The 20,186-nt window shown below is 37.6% G+C and overlaps 1 protein-coding gene across 1 annotated transcript in view; it reads left to right on the top strand.

Annotated features, from left to right (window-relative positions):
- Positions 1–16,849, top strand: part of MCEE (methylmalonyl-CoA epimerase) — a 28,723-nt gene extending 11,874 nt beyond the window's left edge. The window contains exon 3 of the mRNA XM_007095869.3: positions 16,549–16,849. Within this exon, the coding sequence (XP_007095931.1) occupies positions 16,549–16,701 (153 nt within the window). The 3' untranslated portion in view covers positions 16,702–16,849. The remainder of the gene's footprint in view (positions 1–16,548) is intronic.
- The last annotated feature ends 3,337 nt before the right edge of the window (positions 16,850–20,186 follow it).

Genomic DNA, 20,186 nt, shown 5'->3' with positions numbered 1-20,186 from the left:
AAGTAGATAGAATGATTTTATTTTTTCTGTTCTCAGTCTAAAAGCTAAGTGTCCTAGAGGCGAGTCCTGTAAGGAAAGGACCTGAAAATTACACATATCACTCCTGTTCATGTCCCGTTGGCCCAAGCTTAGTCACATGGTATGGTTGGCTGCAAGTGCAGTCTGAGTCAAGCAGTTATGTGCCCTGCTAAAACTTGGGCTGTTGCTATAATTAAAAGGAGGAAAAGGTGGGGCACCTGGGTGGTTCAGTCAGTTAAGCATCGGACTTCGGCTCAGGTCTGATCTCACTGTTTGTGAGCTCGAGCCCCATGTCAAGCTCTATATTGACAGCTCAGAGCCTAGAGCCCGCTTCAAATTCTGTGTCTCCCTCTCTCTCTGCCCCTCCCCTTCTCGCACTCTGTGTGTGTGTCTCTCTCTCAAAAATAAATAAACATTAAAAAATTTTTTTAAAAAGGAGCAAGAGGAGAATGCATGTTGGAGACCACCAATCTATGCTGCACTTGGTAATTTTAAAAAAATGGTATTGCCGAGATAGCATGACCCTTGTTCCGAATGAAGATATGCTATAGGATGTTAGCATTAGAGAGTTAGTGTTACCTGCTGCAGCAGTATGTGAGATCAAGTTGTCATCACATGCAGGTGTTTGATTCCCTGACTCACCAAATGGAACAAAATTCCCTGCCTATACTTGAACAGGACACATTTTTGCGGAATAAAGCCACTGAGATTTCAGGGTAAATTATTTTAGCACAGTGTAACCTAGTCTATTCTGGCTAATACAACTTGGGTCTGAAATTGCCTTCTACTGAAAGTACAAAAAGGGATAGAATTGGTCAGAAAATACTTCCTTGGTCATTAGAGTTACTGTTGCCATTGATACGCATTATCCCACAACTTTGGGGTGGCAAACAGCAACTATTTGATTTTGGTTAGGATTTTGTGGGTTAGGAGTTTGGGGGAAGGCTCTGCCTGGCAGTTCTAACTTGGGCTCTCTCACATGCTTGCAGTCAAATACTGGCTGGGGCTGCAGTCATATGAAGGCTCAACTGGGCTGGGCATCCCACATGCCTCACTTGAGGTGGCGGTTGATTCCAGCCAGCAGCTGGTTGCTCAGCTCAGCTTTCCGGTGGGAGCACCTGCGTGTAACCTATTCATCTTCACCTGCTGACAGTAGTTTAAGGATAGTTGGACTTCTTTTTGTTTAAGGTTTATTTATTTTTGAGAGAGGGAGAGCATGAGTGCAGGAGGGGCAGAGAGAGAGGGAGACAGGATCCAAAGCAGGCTCTGTGCTGACAGCCGAGAGCCTGATGCAGGACTCAAACTCACGAACCGTGTGATTATTACCTGAGTCCAAATAGGATGCTTAACCAACTGAGCCACCCAGGCACCCTGGGATCGTTGGACTTCTTACTGCACAGTTGGTTTCCCCCAGAGTGAGTGTCCCAGGAGAGCCAGGCAGGACCATATGGCCATTTCTGTCCTAGTCTCAAAAGGCCCACAGCGGTCTTGGTCATAAACAAACTTTTCAGGCAGATCAACTATGTGAGAAGAGGACAAAGACCCTACCTCTTGATGGGAGGAGCAGCAAAGAGTCTGTGGACAAGTTTTAAAAGTGTATAGCCATCAATATACTAATGTGCTCTAAACAAAAGGACAATGTGGAAAACTTTTAAATGCTGTAGAATGATTTTATTTTCAACTAGCCAGAGGTGGGAACCAACAACAGTCTCATATGCATGAGGAAGTGACCTATTTAGCCTTTGTAAATGTAAAGAGACTTGAGCTTGGTGCTTGATAAGGTAGAAGATGATAAATATCACATAAACAAAAACCAGAGACTTCAGCTTTTCCTGTTTTGGGAATAGACAGCATTCAGAAATGTGTCTTCTGAAAATGCTCGTAATCTTCTATTTTATGGCCCATAGCCATTTATTTCTTAACGCCATTCCTTTTAAAATGTTAAATCTACCCCTTCAGAGAAGTGACTTTCTTTGTAATTATCACAAGGATGCTTTATGTTCTTTTTCACTGAGACCTCACATAAAACCTCTGGTTTAGCAGGTTGTCTCTTATGGGTGTGCATCATAGCTCTTAGTTGACTTAACAGAGACTTTATTTTTTCATTTTTATTTTTTAAATATAATTTATTGTCAAGATGGCTAACATACAGTGTATACAGCGTGCTCTTGGTTTTGGGGGTAGATTCCCGTGAGGCTTAACAGATTTTAGACAAAAATGTACTTTTTCTCATACGTAGATTAGTATCTCACCCACTACCAACATTTTTCTGGCAAAGTTGGCTTTTGGTTTCCATTTTTTCTTGTAAGGTTTGCCCACATTTCTTACACTTGTGTGGTTTGTCTTTCACTAGAGGAAGTTTGGAAGTCTTCTCTTGCTTATGTGTGGACCAGGTAGCCAGCTGTTTCCTGGCACAACTTGTACTGATGGTGCCCATGTGCACTTCCTGCCTTCTGCAGGCCCCTCCCTGAGGAGATGGTTCTGGTATTGAGGAGAATAGGCTGTGCTTTCACTAAGAACTTCACTAAAGAACTTGCCCAGACAGCAAGGTGTATCACTGTGCAAGCCTTTCTTGTTCAGCAAATTTGTATTAAGGTTTCAAAATGTTTTTTAATGCTTCCATGCTAGTTGGTTAAACAGCTCCTGCTCTAAACCTCCTGAGTAACATCCCTCTTCCAGAAGGACCCTTCCCTGAGACCCCTATACTCCTCACACACACACACACACACACACACACACACACACACACACACGCATGCACAGACACACACGCACAATTCATCTCCTAAAGGGTTAACACGTTCAGCAGGGGTCTTCCAGGACTCCGATCCTCAGTGAGGTCCCCCCATTCTATTTGGTTGGTGTCTTTGTCTATATTATATTGCTGGTTGTTGAGTATTTTCGGTTTCACTCTGATCTTCACTGTATTAGCTGCTGGGGACGCGTAGCTGAGTGGCCCACTTGCTTCATGTGTTCACAACATGCCCTGCATTTTCCACAGAGGATTAGTGGTGACTGACCAAAATGCAGCTTATAAGAAATAAAACAAGGACAGTAGTAATAGTGCAAGTTAGAACAAAAAGGAAATGTAAGGCAAGATAAAACTAAAGGTAAGATTAGTGCACCTATTTGCTTTGCCAAATAATGCTTTGTAGTGGCCAAAACAAATGAGAAAATGAACAGTATTCAAAATAATTATGGCTCCTTCTCCCTTCCTTCCCTTCCTGTACAATTCAATCTTGAAGACGTTAGGTAGGGCACTCCCGTGTTTGGGGGGAGAGCCGAAGTAGCCCAAATCAGGGTGTGTTGTGGCCAAAGTAGGGTAAAAAGAGCATCTTTAGGTGGGAGATGCCTGCCATGGGAAAGCCAGAGACCAAGTAGGATGCCCATGCCTGGGGAGGTCCAGCTCAGGGTGCAGTATTTGAGCAGAGTGGGGTGGGGGTCGTACCTGCAGAGAGGCAGCTCAGCTTCAGGTGTCAGAGTGAGAAGGTCATCAGCATGGAAGGCTAACCTAGTGTAGGCCTGTGGAGGGTGACATTCATGGGGGTGGCGGGAGCATCATGGAGTGTAAGAGCCTGAATAGGGTGAAGGAGGCATTAACACCGTGTGTGTGTGTGTATGTGTGTGCGTGTGTGTGTGTGTGTGTGTGTGCGTGCGCATGCGTGAGTGTAGGGGGTACCCAGCATGGGGAATCAGGGCCTGGCTCCAGTGAGGAGTGCATCAGTACAGGGGGAAATGGTGACTCAGTGTGGGGAGCTGAAGCCAAGTGGGCTAGTGCATGTTGTCACATGGGGTGGCCTGATATGGGGAGCAAGGGCCTGACCAGGGTGAGGTAGACATCCACATGGGGTGGCAGCAGATATAGGGAGTCAGAGCTCAAACAAGGAGTGAAGGGTATGCATACATCGGGACAGTTCTATGCAGGAAGTTGGGGCCCAGACATGGTGAGGAGGGCTTAAAGTAGGAGTGCCCGAACCCAAGTGGGTCAGGAGGCTTCCACATGGGGCCTGGTAACATGGCGTGGTGACTGGGAGCTCAGGGGGAGTGGGAGATGCAGCCAGGTGAGGAGTCAGGGGACACACCTGTGGTGAAGAGTGCATTGCTGAGGGAGGTACAGCAGCAGGGATAGGGGCTGATTTCTTAGAGGGTTTAATGAAATAAGTAAGTACAGTGAAAATCATGGGAGTCAGGTTTCCCAGTCAAGAAATCGCATTACAAGCACAGAAAGGATATTGGATTTCATCTGGAGATAATCCTCACTGCACCAGACTGATGGGGAAAAGCACATGATAAAAATGTTATTTAAAAAATAAGACAGGATTAGGGTGCCTGAGTGGCTCAGTTGGTTAAGCATCCAACTTCAGTTCAAGTCATGCTTTCACGGTTCATGAGTTCGAGCCCCACATCAGGCACTGTGCTGGCAGCTCAGAGCCTGGAGCCTGCTTTAGATTCTGTGTCTCCCTCTCTCTGTACCCCTCCCCTGCTCATGCTCTGTCTTTCTCTTAAAATAAATAAACATTAAAAAATTTTGGGGGGGCGGTGCCTAGGTGGTTCAGTTGGTTAAGTGCCTGACTTCGGCTCAGGTTATGATCTTACAGTTTAATGTTTAATAAACATTAAAAAAAATTTTTTTTAATTTTTTTAAATAAGACAGGGGCACCTGGGTGGCTTAGTCAGTTAAGTGTCTGACTCTTTTTATTTTTTCATTTTTTTTTAATGTTTATTTATTTTTGAGAGAGAGAGACAGAGCAGGAGCAGGGGAGGGATAGAGAGAGGGAGTCACAGAATCTAAAGCAGGCTCCAGGCCTTGAGCTGTCAGCACAGAGCCTGACATGGGGCTTGAACTCATGAACCACAAGATCATGACCTGAGCTGAAGTCAGTCACTTAACCAACTGAGCCACCCAGGAGCCCCAGTGTCTGACTCTTAATTTCAGCTCAGGTCTTGATCCTCATGGTTTGTGAGATCAAGCACTGACCTTGCAAGGGCCTGCTTGTGATTCTCTCCCTCTCTCTCTTTTCGTCTCCTGTGGGCTTTCTCTCTCTCTCTCTCTCTCTCTCTCTCTCTCTCTCAATAAACATTAAAAAAAAATAAGATACAGGGGTGCCTGGTTGACTCAGTTGGTTAAGTGTCTGAATTTGGCTCAGGTCATGATCTCGCCGTTACTGAGTTCCAGACCCATGTCAAGCTCTATGCTGACAGCACAGAACCTGGAGCCTGTTTCAGATTCTGTGTCTCCCTCTCTCTCTCTGCCCCTCCCCTGCTTGTGCTCTGTCTCTCTCTCAAAAATAAATAAACATTTAAAAAAATAATAAAAAAAAGATACAGCGTAAAGAAATGTAGCAGTTTTATTTTCTGAGTGGTCCCATAATGGGTGACTTATTTTTTTATTTGTTTGTTTTTATAGATCTTTTGCCATTGAGCATATATTATTTATGAAAGAAAAATTGTAAGGCTAGTAAGACAACTTATTTTTTGCATGCTGAGGAGTGTTTGTTCTTCAACCAAGAAGGCAGAAAATTCTGTTTTTTAAAAATTTCCGTTCTCTTTTTGGCTTTATGATAAGCCCTAGGGAATAGCTAAGCTCCGCCAGTGAATTGTATGTCGCCAGTTCCCAGATGTGGGAGTTTCATTTAAAGATAACATTTCCAGAGACCAAACAAAAAAAGGGGGCGGTGTGATGAGGTTTTAAACTTTCTGTGTTATTAAGTAAGGAAAAAATTTTAACTTCCAACTACAGCTAAAATCATTTTGTAAAACTAAGAGCAATATATTACCAAGAAAAAATAAAGAAGGAAAAGGAAAGAGCCTCTTGAAATAAGAGAGTCCTATCAAACAAATGTGAAAGCTGAGGTGGCATATGCGCTTCTGAAATAATTCTCAAGAATACACAGGAACCCTCTGAACTCCATGCGAAGTGAGAACATTGTGAAGTTTGCATAATTTAGTTAGTTAGTTTTTAATTTGGGGGGAAAAGACAGTTGAAACAAATATTTTATCCAGGCTTTTAATTTTAACTGTCATGGATTTATATCAATTTGAAGATTACATTTCATTCATTGTTGATATCATTTAGCCTCATAATTTTATATAAAATAAAAAGCCTATATCTTTGAAATTAGTCAAAACATGCATCCTTGAAAGTAGCACATTACTCCGTGCATTACTCAAAGTAGAATTATTGAATTAGTATTGTTGTATACCTGACTTTAATGTGACATTGTATGTTAATTATACTTCAATAAAAACTTTTTTTTTAAGCAGCACATTATTGTTCATAAAATTTGGTCACTGAGAATTATAGACCTTAAGATTTTTTTTAAATTTCTTTTTGTCTTTTTTTAAGTAGGCCCATGCCCAACGTGAAACTTGAACTCCCACCCCTGAGATCAAGGGTTGCATGCTCTACCAACTGAGCCAGTCAGGGACCCCCCATATCTTAAGATTTAAAAAAAAAGATGTTATTTAGTTCAACTCCTTGCCTTCAAGCAAGTAAGATTGCATTGACATTTTCAGATGAGGCAGTTAAGGACCAGAGTATAAGATTTACGTAGAGATTCTGAATTCTAATTGTGACAGTCTGAACATCTTTTATTTGGAGTATTGTCACTCTTAATTTACAAATGACAGGAGAAAATCAAAATAGATTTCCAGATACCAGGTACAATCCCATGACCACTACCACTAAAAGGAAAAGACAAGACAAGACAAGACAAGACAAGACAAGACAAGACAAGGGAGGGGGGAGGGAAGGGAGGAAGGAAGGAAGGAAGAAGGAAAGAAAAGGAAAGAAAGAAGAAAGAAAGAAAAGAAAAAAGCCAATAAGTTGAAATCAATAGCCCAGATTTTCACCAGTGGTATTTAAGGTCTTATGGAATTATAAGATGCACAACTGTAATTGTACAAAGGACTGTAAAAGGAAAAATTTGTAGATGGCTTATTATTGACTGTCATTTTTATTACTTAGGGGGAAAGACTTAATTTCCCAATTCAAGTTGCTTTGCATTTATTATAACCTTAAAGTAGATAATGCATCTACTTTCAATTCAGAAAATTAAAACATTTCATTTCATTCTCTTTATAACTGCCAAGCAAAACATTAGGAGTACTTCTAAAGAATTGTAAAGTTTATAGCAACACTGTAGCAGAAGGATAAATGTGGTAGAGGTCTTTAAAATCAAAATCAGTAATAGAAACAGTAACAGAAATAGAAATTGATGCTAGTGCAATGTTAATTCGGCAGTTTTTCAAAACATAAATCTAACTTATTAAATCTTTTTTATATATATATATACGCATATATATATATACGCATATACGTATATATATACGTATATATATATACGCATATATATATATACGCATATACGTATATATATACGTATATGCGTATATATATACATATATATATGTATGTATACATACATATATATATACATACATGTATACATACATATATATATATACACACACTGTCAATTTGGTTTCCATACAACACCCATTGCTCATCCCAACAGGTGCCCTCCTCAATGCCCATCACCCACTTTCCCCTCTCCCCCACCCCCCCATCAACCCTCAGTTTGTTCCCAGTATTTGAGAGTCTCTTATGGTTTGCCTCCTTCCCCTCCCCCCTGGTCTTCTGTTAAGTTTCTTAGGATCCACATAGGAGTGAAAACATACAATATCTGTCTTTCTCTGCCTGACTTATTTCACTTAGCATAATACTCTCCAGTTCCATCCATGTTGCTACAAATGTCCAGATTTCATTCTTTCTCATTGCCAAGTAGTAGTCCATTATATATGTAAACCACATCTTTTTTATTTATTCGTCGGTTGATGGACATTAACTTATTAAATCTTAGACGTATTTATTGGATTAAGGGATATTGAAGAAGCAGTATACTAAAAACTGAGTGCAATATCAGAATTGTAGATATTTGTACTTGGGTAGAATGTTCTTTAATGAAAATATCCATGATCATATTTAGCGTAGAAGTTATCAAAAGGACACTGAAAAAAGTCATGATTCTGTTATGAAATATTTCAAACATACAAGAAGTAGAAAAAAAATGTAATGCAGTCCCATATTCCCATCACCCAGATTTCAACAGTTTTCAATATCTTGGCACATTTGCTTTATTACTTTTTTCCTTAAACTAAAAGTCCTTCACAACATGTCATTTCACCTTTATGTAGTTTGTGTCTCTAAAAAATTAACCATGATGACATTATCATATTGATCAAAATTAAAAATAAATCTTTTGTCACCATCATAAATAATAGTCCATAAATCAGATTTATCAGATTAATTCACAGATGTCTCTAGAGTTGACTTGTTCTAATCAAGACTTAAACAGTGTCCATTTATTACAAATGATTGTTAATCACTTTAGGTCCTTTTTTAAAAAAAAATTATTAACATCTTACTAGTATAGTACATTTGTCATGATTAATGAACCAAATTGATAACATTATTATTACCTAAAATCTATGCTTAGATTTTCTTAGTTTTTACCCAGTGTCCTTTTTCTGTTCTGGGATCCCATCCAGGATCTCACAGTACATTTAATTATCATGTCTCCTCATGCTCCTCTTGCCAGAGACAGTTTCTCAGAGTTTCTTTGTTTTTGATGACCTTGATATTTTTGAGGATTACCAGTTACTTTGTAGAGTCCCTCAACTCTCATGAGATTTTTTTCTCATGATTAGATAGACTTGGGTTATTGATTTTTGGGAGGAAGACCACAGAGGTAAAGTGTCATTCTCATCACATCACATCAAGGGTATATATTATCAACATGACTTACTACTGTTGATACTGCCCTTCATCCCCTACCTGAAGCAATGTCATCATGTTTCTCTACTGTAAAGTTACTCCCCCCCCCCCCACCCATTCTCCATAATATAAACTTTGGGAGGAAGTTTCTATGTGAGGCCAGTGCTGAAGGCATGGAGAATTATGCTCCATCTTTTTGATAATTCCATAAATTACTTGAAATTTTTGTGAATGGAAGATTTGTCTGTTCTTCCCCATTTATTTACTCAATTATTCATTATTCAGCAATTTACTTAGTGATTCAGACATTTATTTGCATCAGTGAGGATGTATAGATATTTATACTTCGGATTATAATCCCAAACTACTTTGTTTTGTTGCTCAAATTGTTCCAGCTTATCAGAGGGGCACTTTGGGTTGGCTCCTGTGTCTCTGATATACCCTGTCTTTTTTGTTTGTTTTCCTCCCACACCTGCTTACTTTCTGGTACTATAAGATGTTCCAGACTCATCATCTGTATTCCCTGCCCTAGCCTAGAACCAGACATTTCTCCAAGGAGCCCTGGTTCATTTTACTAGAGATTGGTATTAGAAACCAAGATCTGAGCTCTGTATGTGCTTGTTGCTACTAGAGTGTCACTGTTTCTTGGCCTTTTGAGCTAAAAGCAAGGGTATATATGTGTCTATATACATATATCTATAGATATTTCTCTATATAACCAGATAGAACTTACAAGATTTATATATAGCATACTCATGAACTCATGAGTTTATACTGATGTTTCCAACTCTAACCCATTACTATATGGATCACTGTAGCCTTCTTTGTTCATAACTGCCCATTCCAACAGTGAGAAACTTGGCTCCCACCATCTGCTATCCATTTATTTAATTGTTCAATTTCAGTATGGATATATAATGGCTGTATTTGTTTCCTAGGGATGCTATAATAAATCACCATAAACTTGGTGGCTTAAAACCGCAGAAATTTATCTTCTTAGAAAGTTCTAGAGCCTAGAGTCCAAAATCAGTAGGAAGAAATATGGAAGAAGAAAAAGAACAAAACAGTGTAGATCATAAGAGAGAGATGTAGAACATGGTCAAAGGTTTTATCAGAGTATAGTTGGAATCCCGGAAAAAGAGGAGAAGAAAACATAAGTAATAATTGAAGAAATAGTCTACAAGTGCATTACCAATCTGAAGTAAGACATCAACCCACAAATTCAGGAAGCTCAGCAACCCCAAGTAGGGCAAATTCAAAAAACAGTACCTAAGCACACTATGATCAAGCTGAAAGCCAAAATGAAGAGAAAAATCTTAAAAGCAATCAGAGGGGGGAAAAAAAAGACAACAGAAATGATGAAATAACATAATATGTAATGACATTTTTTTAACATACAAAACCCCCTGCCAATGTAGAATTCTAATTGTAGCTGAGTTAACAGAGGCCAGGTTTATCCCTTTGCCTCAAACAAACAAAAAAATCTGACATTAGACAGCACAACTCATTGACTCATGAAAGAAGGGAAACAAGATGAGCCCTGCAGTTTTCCAGCTTACTGGCTGGAGAGAGTTTCCAGGCTGCAGTATAGGAAGGGGGAATCCAAGTGAAGGTTAGCAGTCTCCCTGAGTTGAGGAGATAGAAGTTGAAGTCTGGGGAGGCCACGGGGATTGAGTTTGCAGTATAAAGTAGAGGAAGAGAGAGCTCCAGAGAGAGTTTTCCAGAGATCTGCAGTACTTCTCCAGTCTTCATCTGAGTATTGAACAGTGCATGATACATGTGAGGAAGCTACCTGAGCCTGGGAGTAGAACCCTTTGAAAGCATCAGAATAATCTTTACGCCAGTTGGACCAGTTTGTGTTCTTACCCACCGTAGTGGAAGTTCTTGTAATTTACGGGGTGTTGGGTAGAGTATTTAGAAGGGTTTTGCCTTATCAGTGAGGAAAATCAGTCCTAGATTCAAGGCTGCTCTGGTCCTTCAGTAAGTGAATGGGTAAATAAGTTGGTACATCCAAACAGTGGATTATTTTGAACACTGAAAAAAAGTAGGCTATCAAGCCATGAAAAGTCATGGAGGAATCTTAAGTACATATTACTAGTGAAAGAAACCAGTCTGAGAAGGCTACGTACTGTGTGTGACATTCTGGAAAAGGCAAAACTGGAGACAGTAAAAAGATCAGCGGTTCAAAGCGTGGGTCGGCGGGGAGAGGAGAGAAAGGATGAATAAGCAGAGCACAGAGGATTTTTAGGGCAGTGAAAGTACCTTGTGTGATACCGCAATGATGGGTACATGTCATACATTTGTCCAAACCTGTAGAATGTACAATACCAAAAGTGACCCTATGGTGAACTGCACTTTGGGTGATAATGCTGTCAGTATAGGTTCATCAGTTGTAACAAATGTACCACTCTGGTGGGGTGTGTTGATAATGATGGGAGCTATGCATGCATGTGGTCAGGGGTTATATGAATAGGAAATCTCTGTACCTTTGCTCACTTTCGTGAACGTAAAACTGCTTTTAAAAAGATAGTTTAAGACAAAACAAAAACGCTGTCATTCTAGAATTCTGAACTTGATGAAAATATCCTTCAACAATGAAAGTGAAATGGAAACATCTTAAAAGAAAATGAGAGGATTCCTGTCCAGTAGACCCGCGCTATAAGAAATACTAAGGAAGTATTCAGGATGTATATTTAGTATTCATCCCTTCAGGATGAAGGGAAATAATACCAGATGAAAATTCAGATCTTTACAAGGATCGAAGAGTACTAGACATGGTAAATTTGTAGGTTAAAATAACAACTTTTTTCTTACCTTAAATTATCTAAGAGATAATTGACTTGAAGTTTTTTAAATGTAGAGTTTATAACAGAATAAATAAGTGTAAAGGACAGGAATTGGGCAAATGGAAGTATCCTGTTGTAAGTTTCTTATATGTGCATTGGTGGACTAATAAGATTAAAATATGAATTGTAAACTCTAGAATAATCATTAAGAAAATTAAACAAGGGAAAACTAAAATATAACATAAAATAAAAAGTACAAAAATACATGTTTTTTTTCCAAGTTTTATTTAAATTACAGTTAACATACAGTGTAATCTTACTTTCAGGTGTAGAATTTAGTGATGTAGCACTTAGAACACCCAGTGCTCATCACAACAAGGGCCCTCCTAATCCCCATCACCTATTTAACCCATCCCCCTCCCCCTCCCCTCTGGTAGCCATCAGTTTGTTTTCTGTAGTTATGAATTTGTTTCTTGGGGTCGCCTGGGTGGCTCATTCCATTGAGTGACTGACTCTTGATTTCTGCTTAGGTCATGATCCCAGGGTTGTGGGATTGAGCCCAGCGTCTGGCTCTGTACTGAATGTGGAACCTGTTTAGGATTCTTTCTCCCTCTGCCCCTCTCCCCCATATGCGCTCGCTCTCTCTCTCTCTCTCTCTCTCTCTCTCTGTCTGTCTCAAATAAAAATTTTTTAAAAATTGGGGGACGGCACTTGGATGGCTCAGTTGATTGAGCATCTGACTTTGGCTTGGGTCATGATCTCACACGGTTCATGATTTCTAGCCCCGCGCTGGGCTGTCTGCTGTCAATGAAGAGCCCGCTTCAGATCCTCTGCCCCCCTCTCTCTCTGCACTTCCCCCACTCATGCTCTCTCTGTCAAAAAATAAATAAACATTAAAAAAATTTTTTTGTAAGAGTCTGTTTCTTGGTTTTCCTCCCCCCCCCAAAATGCATGTTCAACCAATAGAAGTCAAGAAAGAAAGAATGAAGTATTAATGAGACAAAAAAATAAGATGGTAAACAAATTCAACTGTATGAATGTTAATTAAATGTAAATGGATTAAACATTAATTAAAATGCAAAGTTTATATATCTGGATTTTTAAAAACCCCATACATTTAAAAAAATCTATACATCTGCAGATGAAATTAAGAAAACCGTTCCATTTATAATAGCATCAAAAGAGGAAAATACTTAGGAATCAATTGAACAAGGGAACTGCAGAAATTGTACTGGAGCCTGTTTCAGATTCTGTGTCTCCCTTTCTCTCTACCCCTCCCCCACTCACTCTCTGTCTCTTTCTTCTTCAAAAATAAATAAACATTAAAAATTTTTTTAAATCTTAAAAAAAATATTGTCATGCATCGGATGACTATTGTTAGGGAGGCAACATTCTCTAAATTGATACATGGAGTTAATGTAAGCCCTATCAGATTCTGGCTGGCATTTTTGCAGAAATGAACAAACTAATCTTAAAATTCACATGGAAACGCAAGGGATTCCAAATAGCCAAAGCAATCTTGAAAGAGAAGAACAAAGTTGGAGGATTCACACTTGCTGATTTGAAAACTTTACACAATGGTATAGTAATCAAAATGGTGTGGTACAAGGATAAGGATAGACATACAGATCAATAGAATAGAACTGAGAGTCAGATATAAATCCTCATATTTACAGTAAGTTTTCAACAAAGGTACAAAGACCATCCAATGGGGAAAGACCAGTCTTTTCAACAGATGGCATTTAGGACAGCTGGATAGCCACATGGTCACACCATATGTTTGATAAGATTTAAAGATTTATAAGATTCTTTTGATGGTGGGGACACAAAGGCAAAACTGTTCTTTAGAGCTCCAAATGACAACGCTGCCATGTAGGCCACATGGGATTGCACCTGGGACAGAGTAACAGCAAGCTGCAGTTGTAGGGGGCAGCTTAATGAAGCAAATGTGTTGGGGTTAGCTTTCATAGGCTCCTTTCAGCCTGGTTAATTTGAATAATTCTGTGGGCTCTGGGGTATATGGACTGTACCTGGTTGTTTGGTACTGTCTCTGGAGCAATTAAAGTGGCCACATAATGGCCCTAGAGTGTGAGAGCCTAATAAGGGAGATGGTTGAGAGGTGGCCTTTTATCAGTTGCTCAAGAACTGACCAGCCTCTAGCCAGGGACTCAGAACTGGGTCAAGACAGCATTTCAAAAACGCTTAAAGCTATATTACACCATATATACAACTTAACTCCAAATGGGTCAAAGACCTAAATGTAAAAGCTAAAACTATAAAGGTCTTAGAAAAAAAAAAAAATAGGCATAAGTTTTCATGACCTTAGCTCGGCAATGGTTTCTTAGATATAACACCAAAAACATAACCAATAACATTGGCTTCATCAAAATTAAAACGTTTTGTGTAAATACAATTCACAGAATGGGAGAGAATATTTGCAAATCACATATCTGATAAGGGAGTTATATCCAGACTTATATTCAAAGAACTTACGACTTGTCTTTATCCTTAATCTTTTGTCTTTTTGATGGATATATCAGATACTGAGAGCTATGGATGTTTGTTTACTTTTTATTTTTCAAGGTAGTATCATTAGGTACACACAGAGTTGATATCGTTTTGTCATCTTGGTGGATTGTTCATTTTATTTATAAGTTTTATCTGTCTTTATTTAGTGTATTTCACTTTAAGTTTTGTTTTAGCTGATACTAATATTGTATCAACTTTCTTTTGGTTAATATTTGCCTGGTATATCTTTTTTCCATCCTTTTACTCATCTTTTATGGTTTTGTGTAGGTAAGTCTCTTCTAGGGAGCATATAATTGCAGTTTTTTTTTATTGTTGGGTGCATATATCTCTTTCAGTAAACATATTTTTTAAATTTATATTCATTCTGACAATCTCATAATTCATTTAATCTGTTTTCCATATTGGAACTTATTTTCTACTGTATCATATAGTATTTTCTTTTTACCATTTTTGGTTTTTGTTATTTTTTTCCTTCTGCCTTTCTTTGGATTGACTAGCTTTTTTTCTTTTTTACATTCCTTCTGCTATTTTATGTACAAATTTTTTAATGTTTATTTATTTAATGTTTATTTTAATGTTTATTTATTTAAATTTTTTTAATGTTTATTTATTTGACAGAGAGACTGAGCATGAGTGGGAAAGGAGCAGAGACAGAGGGAGACACAGAATCCAAAGCAGGTTCCAGGCTCTGAGCTGTCAGCACAGAGCCGGACATGGGGCTTGAACTCATGGACTGTGAGATCATGGCCTGAGCCGAAGTCAGTTGCTTAACCAACTGAGCCACCTAAGCACCCCTTCTCTTTTTTGATTTAACTCAGTTTTGGTAGAATATGTCAATCTGTTCTCTTAATTTTGTTTTAATGTTTCTTAAATATCTCCACCAGTTCCTGCCATGTGCTTCTATCTTCAAATGTCAATGGAATCTTGCCCATAAACTCAATCACCAAGCTCTCTTGTGTTCTATTGGCAATTTAGCATCTAACCATTGAAAAGGGTCTAGGTTTCCCTTCTAGCCTAAATGTTTATTAGTAGGGGAATGATTAGGTAACCTTTTTATTTTTATAAAGTAGTTTTTTTTTTTAAGTTTATTTATTCCCATTGGGGCGCCTGGGTGGCTCAGTTGGTTAAGCATTTGACTTCAGCTCAGGTCATGATCTCACAGTTCGTTAGTTCAAGTCCTGCATCAGGCTTTCTGCTGTCAGTGCAGAGCTTGCTTCAGATCCTGTCTGTCTGTCTGTCTCTCTCTCTCTCTCTCTCTCTCTCTCTCTCTGCCTCTGCTCACTCTGTCTCTCAAAATAAATAAATAAACTTTAAAAGTTTTAAAAAAAATCTATGTTTTGAAAGAGACAGAGTGTGAGTGGGGGAGCGGTGGAAAGAGAGGATCCCAAGCAGGCTCCACACTCTCAGCCCAGAGCCAGATGCGGGGCTCAAACTCACAAACGGTGAGATCATGACCTGAGCTGAAATCAAGAGTTGGACACTTAACCAACTGAGCCAGTCTAAGGAGGATGACTTTCCAAAATAGAGGAGAATCATTCTTTCATGAAGTATATAGAAACACATTTGCTCCTTTTTTAGCCTGCCAGTATATATGAAGAAAATAGAAATGATTGAGAAGAGAGTTATACAACTATAAATGTTTGGATTTTTCAGAATGGGGAAAAACATTTTGGTGGCAATTTAATAGTCATTTTCATATGTATGAAGTTTTTATTTATTTAATGTTTATTTTTAAGAGAGAGAGAGAGAGTGTGCAGGAGAGGGGCAGAGAGAGAGAGGGAGACACAGAACCTGAAGTGGGCTCCAGGCTCTGAGCTGTTAGCACAAAGCCAGATGTGGGGCTAGAACCCATAAGCCGTGAGATCATGACCTGGGCTGAAGTCAGACATTTAACCGACTGAGCCACCCAGGCACCCCATGTATACCAAGTTTTAATCTCAAAAGTCATAACCTGGTGGTTTTTCAGGTGGGAGGTTTGGGGATCCAGGGAAGCACTCCTACCTTTTGAGTACCTACCACAATCTGTGTCATAAACTCTTATCTGTTACCGTTTTAATCTCTTGCCCATTTATATGGTAGGCCTCTTCTCTCTATTAAATTAAGAACCCAGGGCTCTTAAGAAAAAACAATATGTGCAGTATCACCAAGAGTACTTCTAGAAGAAAATATTGTAAATTATACATTTTTTAGGTTACAAGGAGAAATGGTTAATAATGGTGAAAATTCTTAAGCATTGTGGTTGCTCACCTATGGAAATCTAGCAACTTCTTTTACTTTTCTGGAAGCATTAAGCTGAAATTTTTTGAAAGTTTAAGGATGATTCTGCCTAAAGCTACTGGAGGAGATATTTTCTTCTTCAAAGTTTTGAGATACTTAAGATGCTATAATTTGGTATTTTTGTGATCTCAAATGTGTTCTTATTTATTTCCTTTTCTCAAGGTGGATGATATAAATGCATCTGTGATGGATTTGAAAGAGAAGAAGATTCGTATTCTAAGTGAAGATCCCAAAATAGGAGCACATGGAAAACCAGTGATTTTTCTCCATCCTAAAGACTGTGGTGGTGTTCTTGTGGAATTGGAGCAAGCTTGATTTATATTTGCAAGAAACTTAAAAAATTCCCATCAACATATACTGAAAAACCCCATCAAATTATACTCCAGCATTGAATTCTTCACTCCTTCTATCAATGAAAAGTTCAAAATTAAAAGCCAAATTAAAGAGATTTTTTTAAATTATATATACACATAATATATATTTGACATATTTGTTAATTTGGGGTTTTTCTGATTTGGAGGAATCCTTGGTTATTAAATACTTAGGGAATATTATTAAAATCATATTCATAGAAATAAATTTTTCCTGTCCAAAATGGGGTAACTGATTACAATATGTTACTGTGTGACGGTGTGTGTGTGTGCACGCGTGTGTGAGGTGGGATGGAGTTATGAAATGATGCCTGACAGTTGCATAGCTACATATTTGGGACAAAGTGCTTTCTGAGGATGTTATGGAGAGTTTTTTTAATTTAATTTAATTTTTTTAAATTTGTTTAATGATTTATTTTTGAGAGAGAAAGAGAGCATCAGAGGAGGAGGGGCAGAGAAAGAGGGAGACAGAATCCGAAGCAGGCTCCAGGCTCCCAGCTGTCCGCACAGAGCTGGATGCAGGGCTTGAACTCACAGACCACAAGATCATGACCTGAGCCAAGGTTGGATGCTTAACTAACTGAGCCACCCAGGAGCCCCAGGGAAAGTTTTTTAGAACAAACTTTTAAACTTACGGAATTTTGACAAAATTTGTGCTCCTCTGGAATAATTCATGTTCGGGTTCCATATGGGCAAGTATTTTGGGTGCTAGTGATAGGTATATGAATAAGTTTTGCAGAAAACTTCATGCATGATCTAGTGAGTGCATAGGTAGCTGATTTTTTTTTTTTTTTCTAATCAGTAGGCCTGAGAGGGCAGTGAATTTGTAGGGTTATCTATCACTTCAGGTGATGGAATACCCCACATCCTAGAGAAAAATATAAAATAAATAGAAACCCATTGCCAAGAAACTTATGGTCCAGTTGGGAAAACTACTTCATGAAGTAAATGTAAATACGCACAAAGCAATATGAAGGAGTTGAAAAGAAAAGGAAAGGGAAAGGAATATCAATCTCAGAGGATGAACTTGGGGGTGTATCAGATTATAATATAGTAGAAGTATCAAGATGAATTTCAAGAATCTTGGATGGATGGATAAAATGCATAATGTATGGGAAAGTGGTTAATGTCTCAGATTCATGGATGATTGGATGTTGAGTAAATGAGTAGTGGGGTACACACTGAACTTGTTATAAAAGACAAGTACACATCTAGTTATACTTGTCACTTAAAAGTTAAAAGGAAAAATAGCATCTGATGTGGTTCTCAATGTATGTAGAGGTAATACTCAAGACAACTGTAACATAAGGGAGGGGGAAGGATAATGGAACCTAAATGGTGATTAAGTATCTACATTCCACTTGAAGAGGTAACTTGATACTAGTAGACTGTGATAAACTGTGTATGTATATTATAATCCCTAGAGTAACCACTGAAAATACTATACAGAGTTAACACTAAAATATGTAGACAAATAAAAATGGAATAGTAGATAATGTATTAAAATATTATAAATATTTTATATGTAAAATATAAAAACATACAAGTATATATAAATATAAAAATATTTAATATAAAAAATTCACTTGAATTTCTCTTCAAGCCCACTTGAAGACAGATAAGGGGAAACAGAAAAAAACCAGAAAACAATAAAATGACCTACATCCTAATGCATCAATGATTACATTAAATGTAAATGGTCTAAACACAACAATTTAGAGATATTCAGTGAATAGATAAAAAACAAGCCCCAGCTACATGCTATGTACAAGAAATTCACTTCAGGTTCTCCTGGATGGCTCAATTTGTTGAGCATTTAACTGTTGATTTTGGCTCAGGTCATGATCCAGGGTGTGCAATTGAGCCCTGCATCAGGTTCCACACTGAACATGGAGCCTGCTTAAGATTCTCTCTCTCCCTATCTCCCATTCATTTGCTCTCTCTCCCACTCTAAAAATAAAAGTAAAAAATAAATTCACTTCAAATATAATGGTATTAGTAGATAAAAGAATGAAAAATATATATACTTTGCAAACACTAAAGAAAACTAGGGTGGTTGTAGGCTTTAGAACTAAAGAAAATTGCCAGGAACAAAGAGGTACATTGCATATGATAAAAGTACCAGGTCATGAAAAAACATAACAATATATGTACGTTCGCCAAACAACAGAGCTACAAAATAGTACAAAGTGAGAATTGACAGAATTGAAAGAAAAATAGGTCAATTCACAGTTAAAATTGGGGACTTTAACACCTCTTTTGGCATTGTATAGAACTGCTAAACAAAAGTCAACAAGTATACAGAAGAACTGAACAGTACCATTAACTAATACAGGATACACATTTTTTCCAAATGTATGGGGACCTTCACCAAGATAGACCATATCTTAGGTCATAACGCAAGCATTAACATATTTTTAAAAGGTAAAGCCATAAAAAATGCCTTGTGGTCATAACTGAATTAAACTAGAAACCACAAATAATAGGAAAAGTCTCCAGAATCTTGTAAATTACACAGCAAATTTCTAAATAATGTGTCAAAGACGAAAGAAATCTCAGGGAAATAAAAAACACTTAAACTAAATTAAAATCCATAATCTTTTAAATAAAATTAACTTTGTGAATTTAATTCATCAATTAATAATACAATTCTGTTTTCATAAGCAGAATAAAATTTGGTAGCAATATATACACAATATTATGTGTTATAGTGTTGATAGCCTCTTAGCATCCATTCATTTTCTCCCTAATAAAATTCTGACTTTGTTAGGTATCGATGCTTATTCATGCTCCCTCCCTACCTTCCCCCCCACAACACACACACATAAACCTCAGGTAAAGTCTCACATTTGGCCTTAAATTCCATCTACCTTGCCAATGATGAGTTCATAACATGTAATCTATATTTCTATTTTCAATGGTATTTTAAAAGTGTTCATTATTGAATAACAAGTTGAGTTCATTTTATCAGTGTTTTTTTTAATTAAAAGAAAACTATTTTCACTGAAAAATTATTTCTAAAAAATAAAAATAATTATCTAGTACATCTATGTAATTATTTTAAAAGCTTGATGTGGCTTTATGAACATTAAAAAACAAGCAAAATAATTATTCTTGTTACTCATATACTTTAATAAATGCCTTAGTCTTATGTATCTGTAATACCTCATTACATTTTTTCAAAAAAAAATTTCTATTATGATAATATTTTAAAATACAAAATGCTTATATTTTCATCAAAATTATAATTGAGAATTTATATATTGGAAATTATTGATATGTCCAATTATTCTGTGTGGAACATATATGTTTTTTTCTTTTAAATAAGCTTAATTTTTTAGAGCAGTTTTAGGTTCACAGCAGTATTGAACAGAAAGCACAGAGTACTCATATAACCCCTTCCCCATAAATGCACAGCCTCCCCCAGTA

Source organism: Panthera tigris, chromosome B3 (genome assembly GCF_018350195.1).
Source record: "Panthera tigris isolate Pti1 chromosome B3, P.tigris_Pti1_mat1.1, whole genome shotgun sequence".
NCBI classification, from domain to species: Eukaryota; Metazoa; Chordata; class Mammalia; order Carnivora; family Felidae; genus Panthera; species Panthera tigris.
Note: the sequence above shows the minus strand (reverse complement) of the source record. Positions and strands in the feature narration are given on the sequence as shown.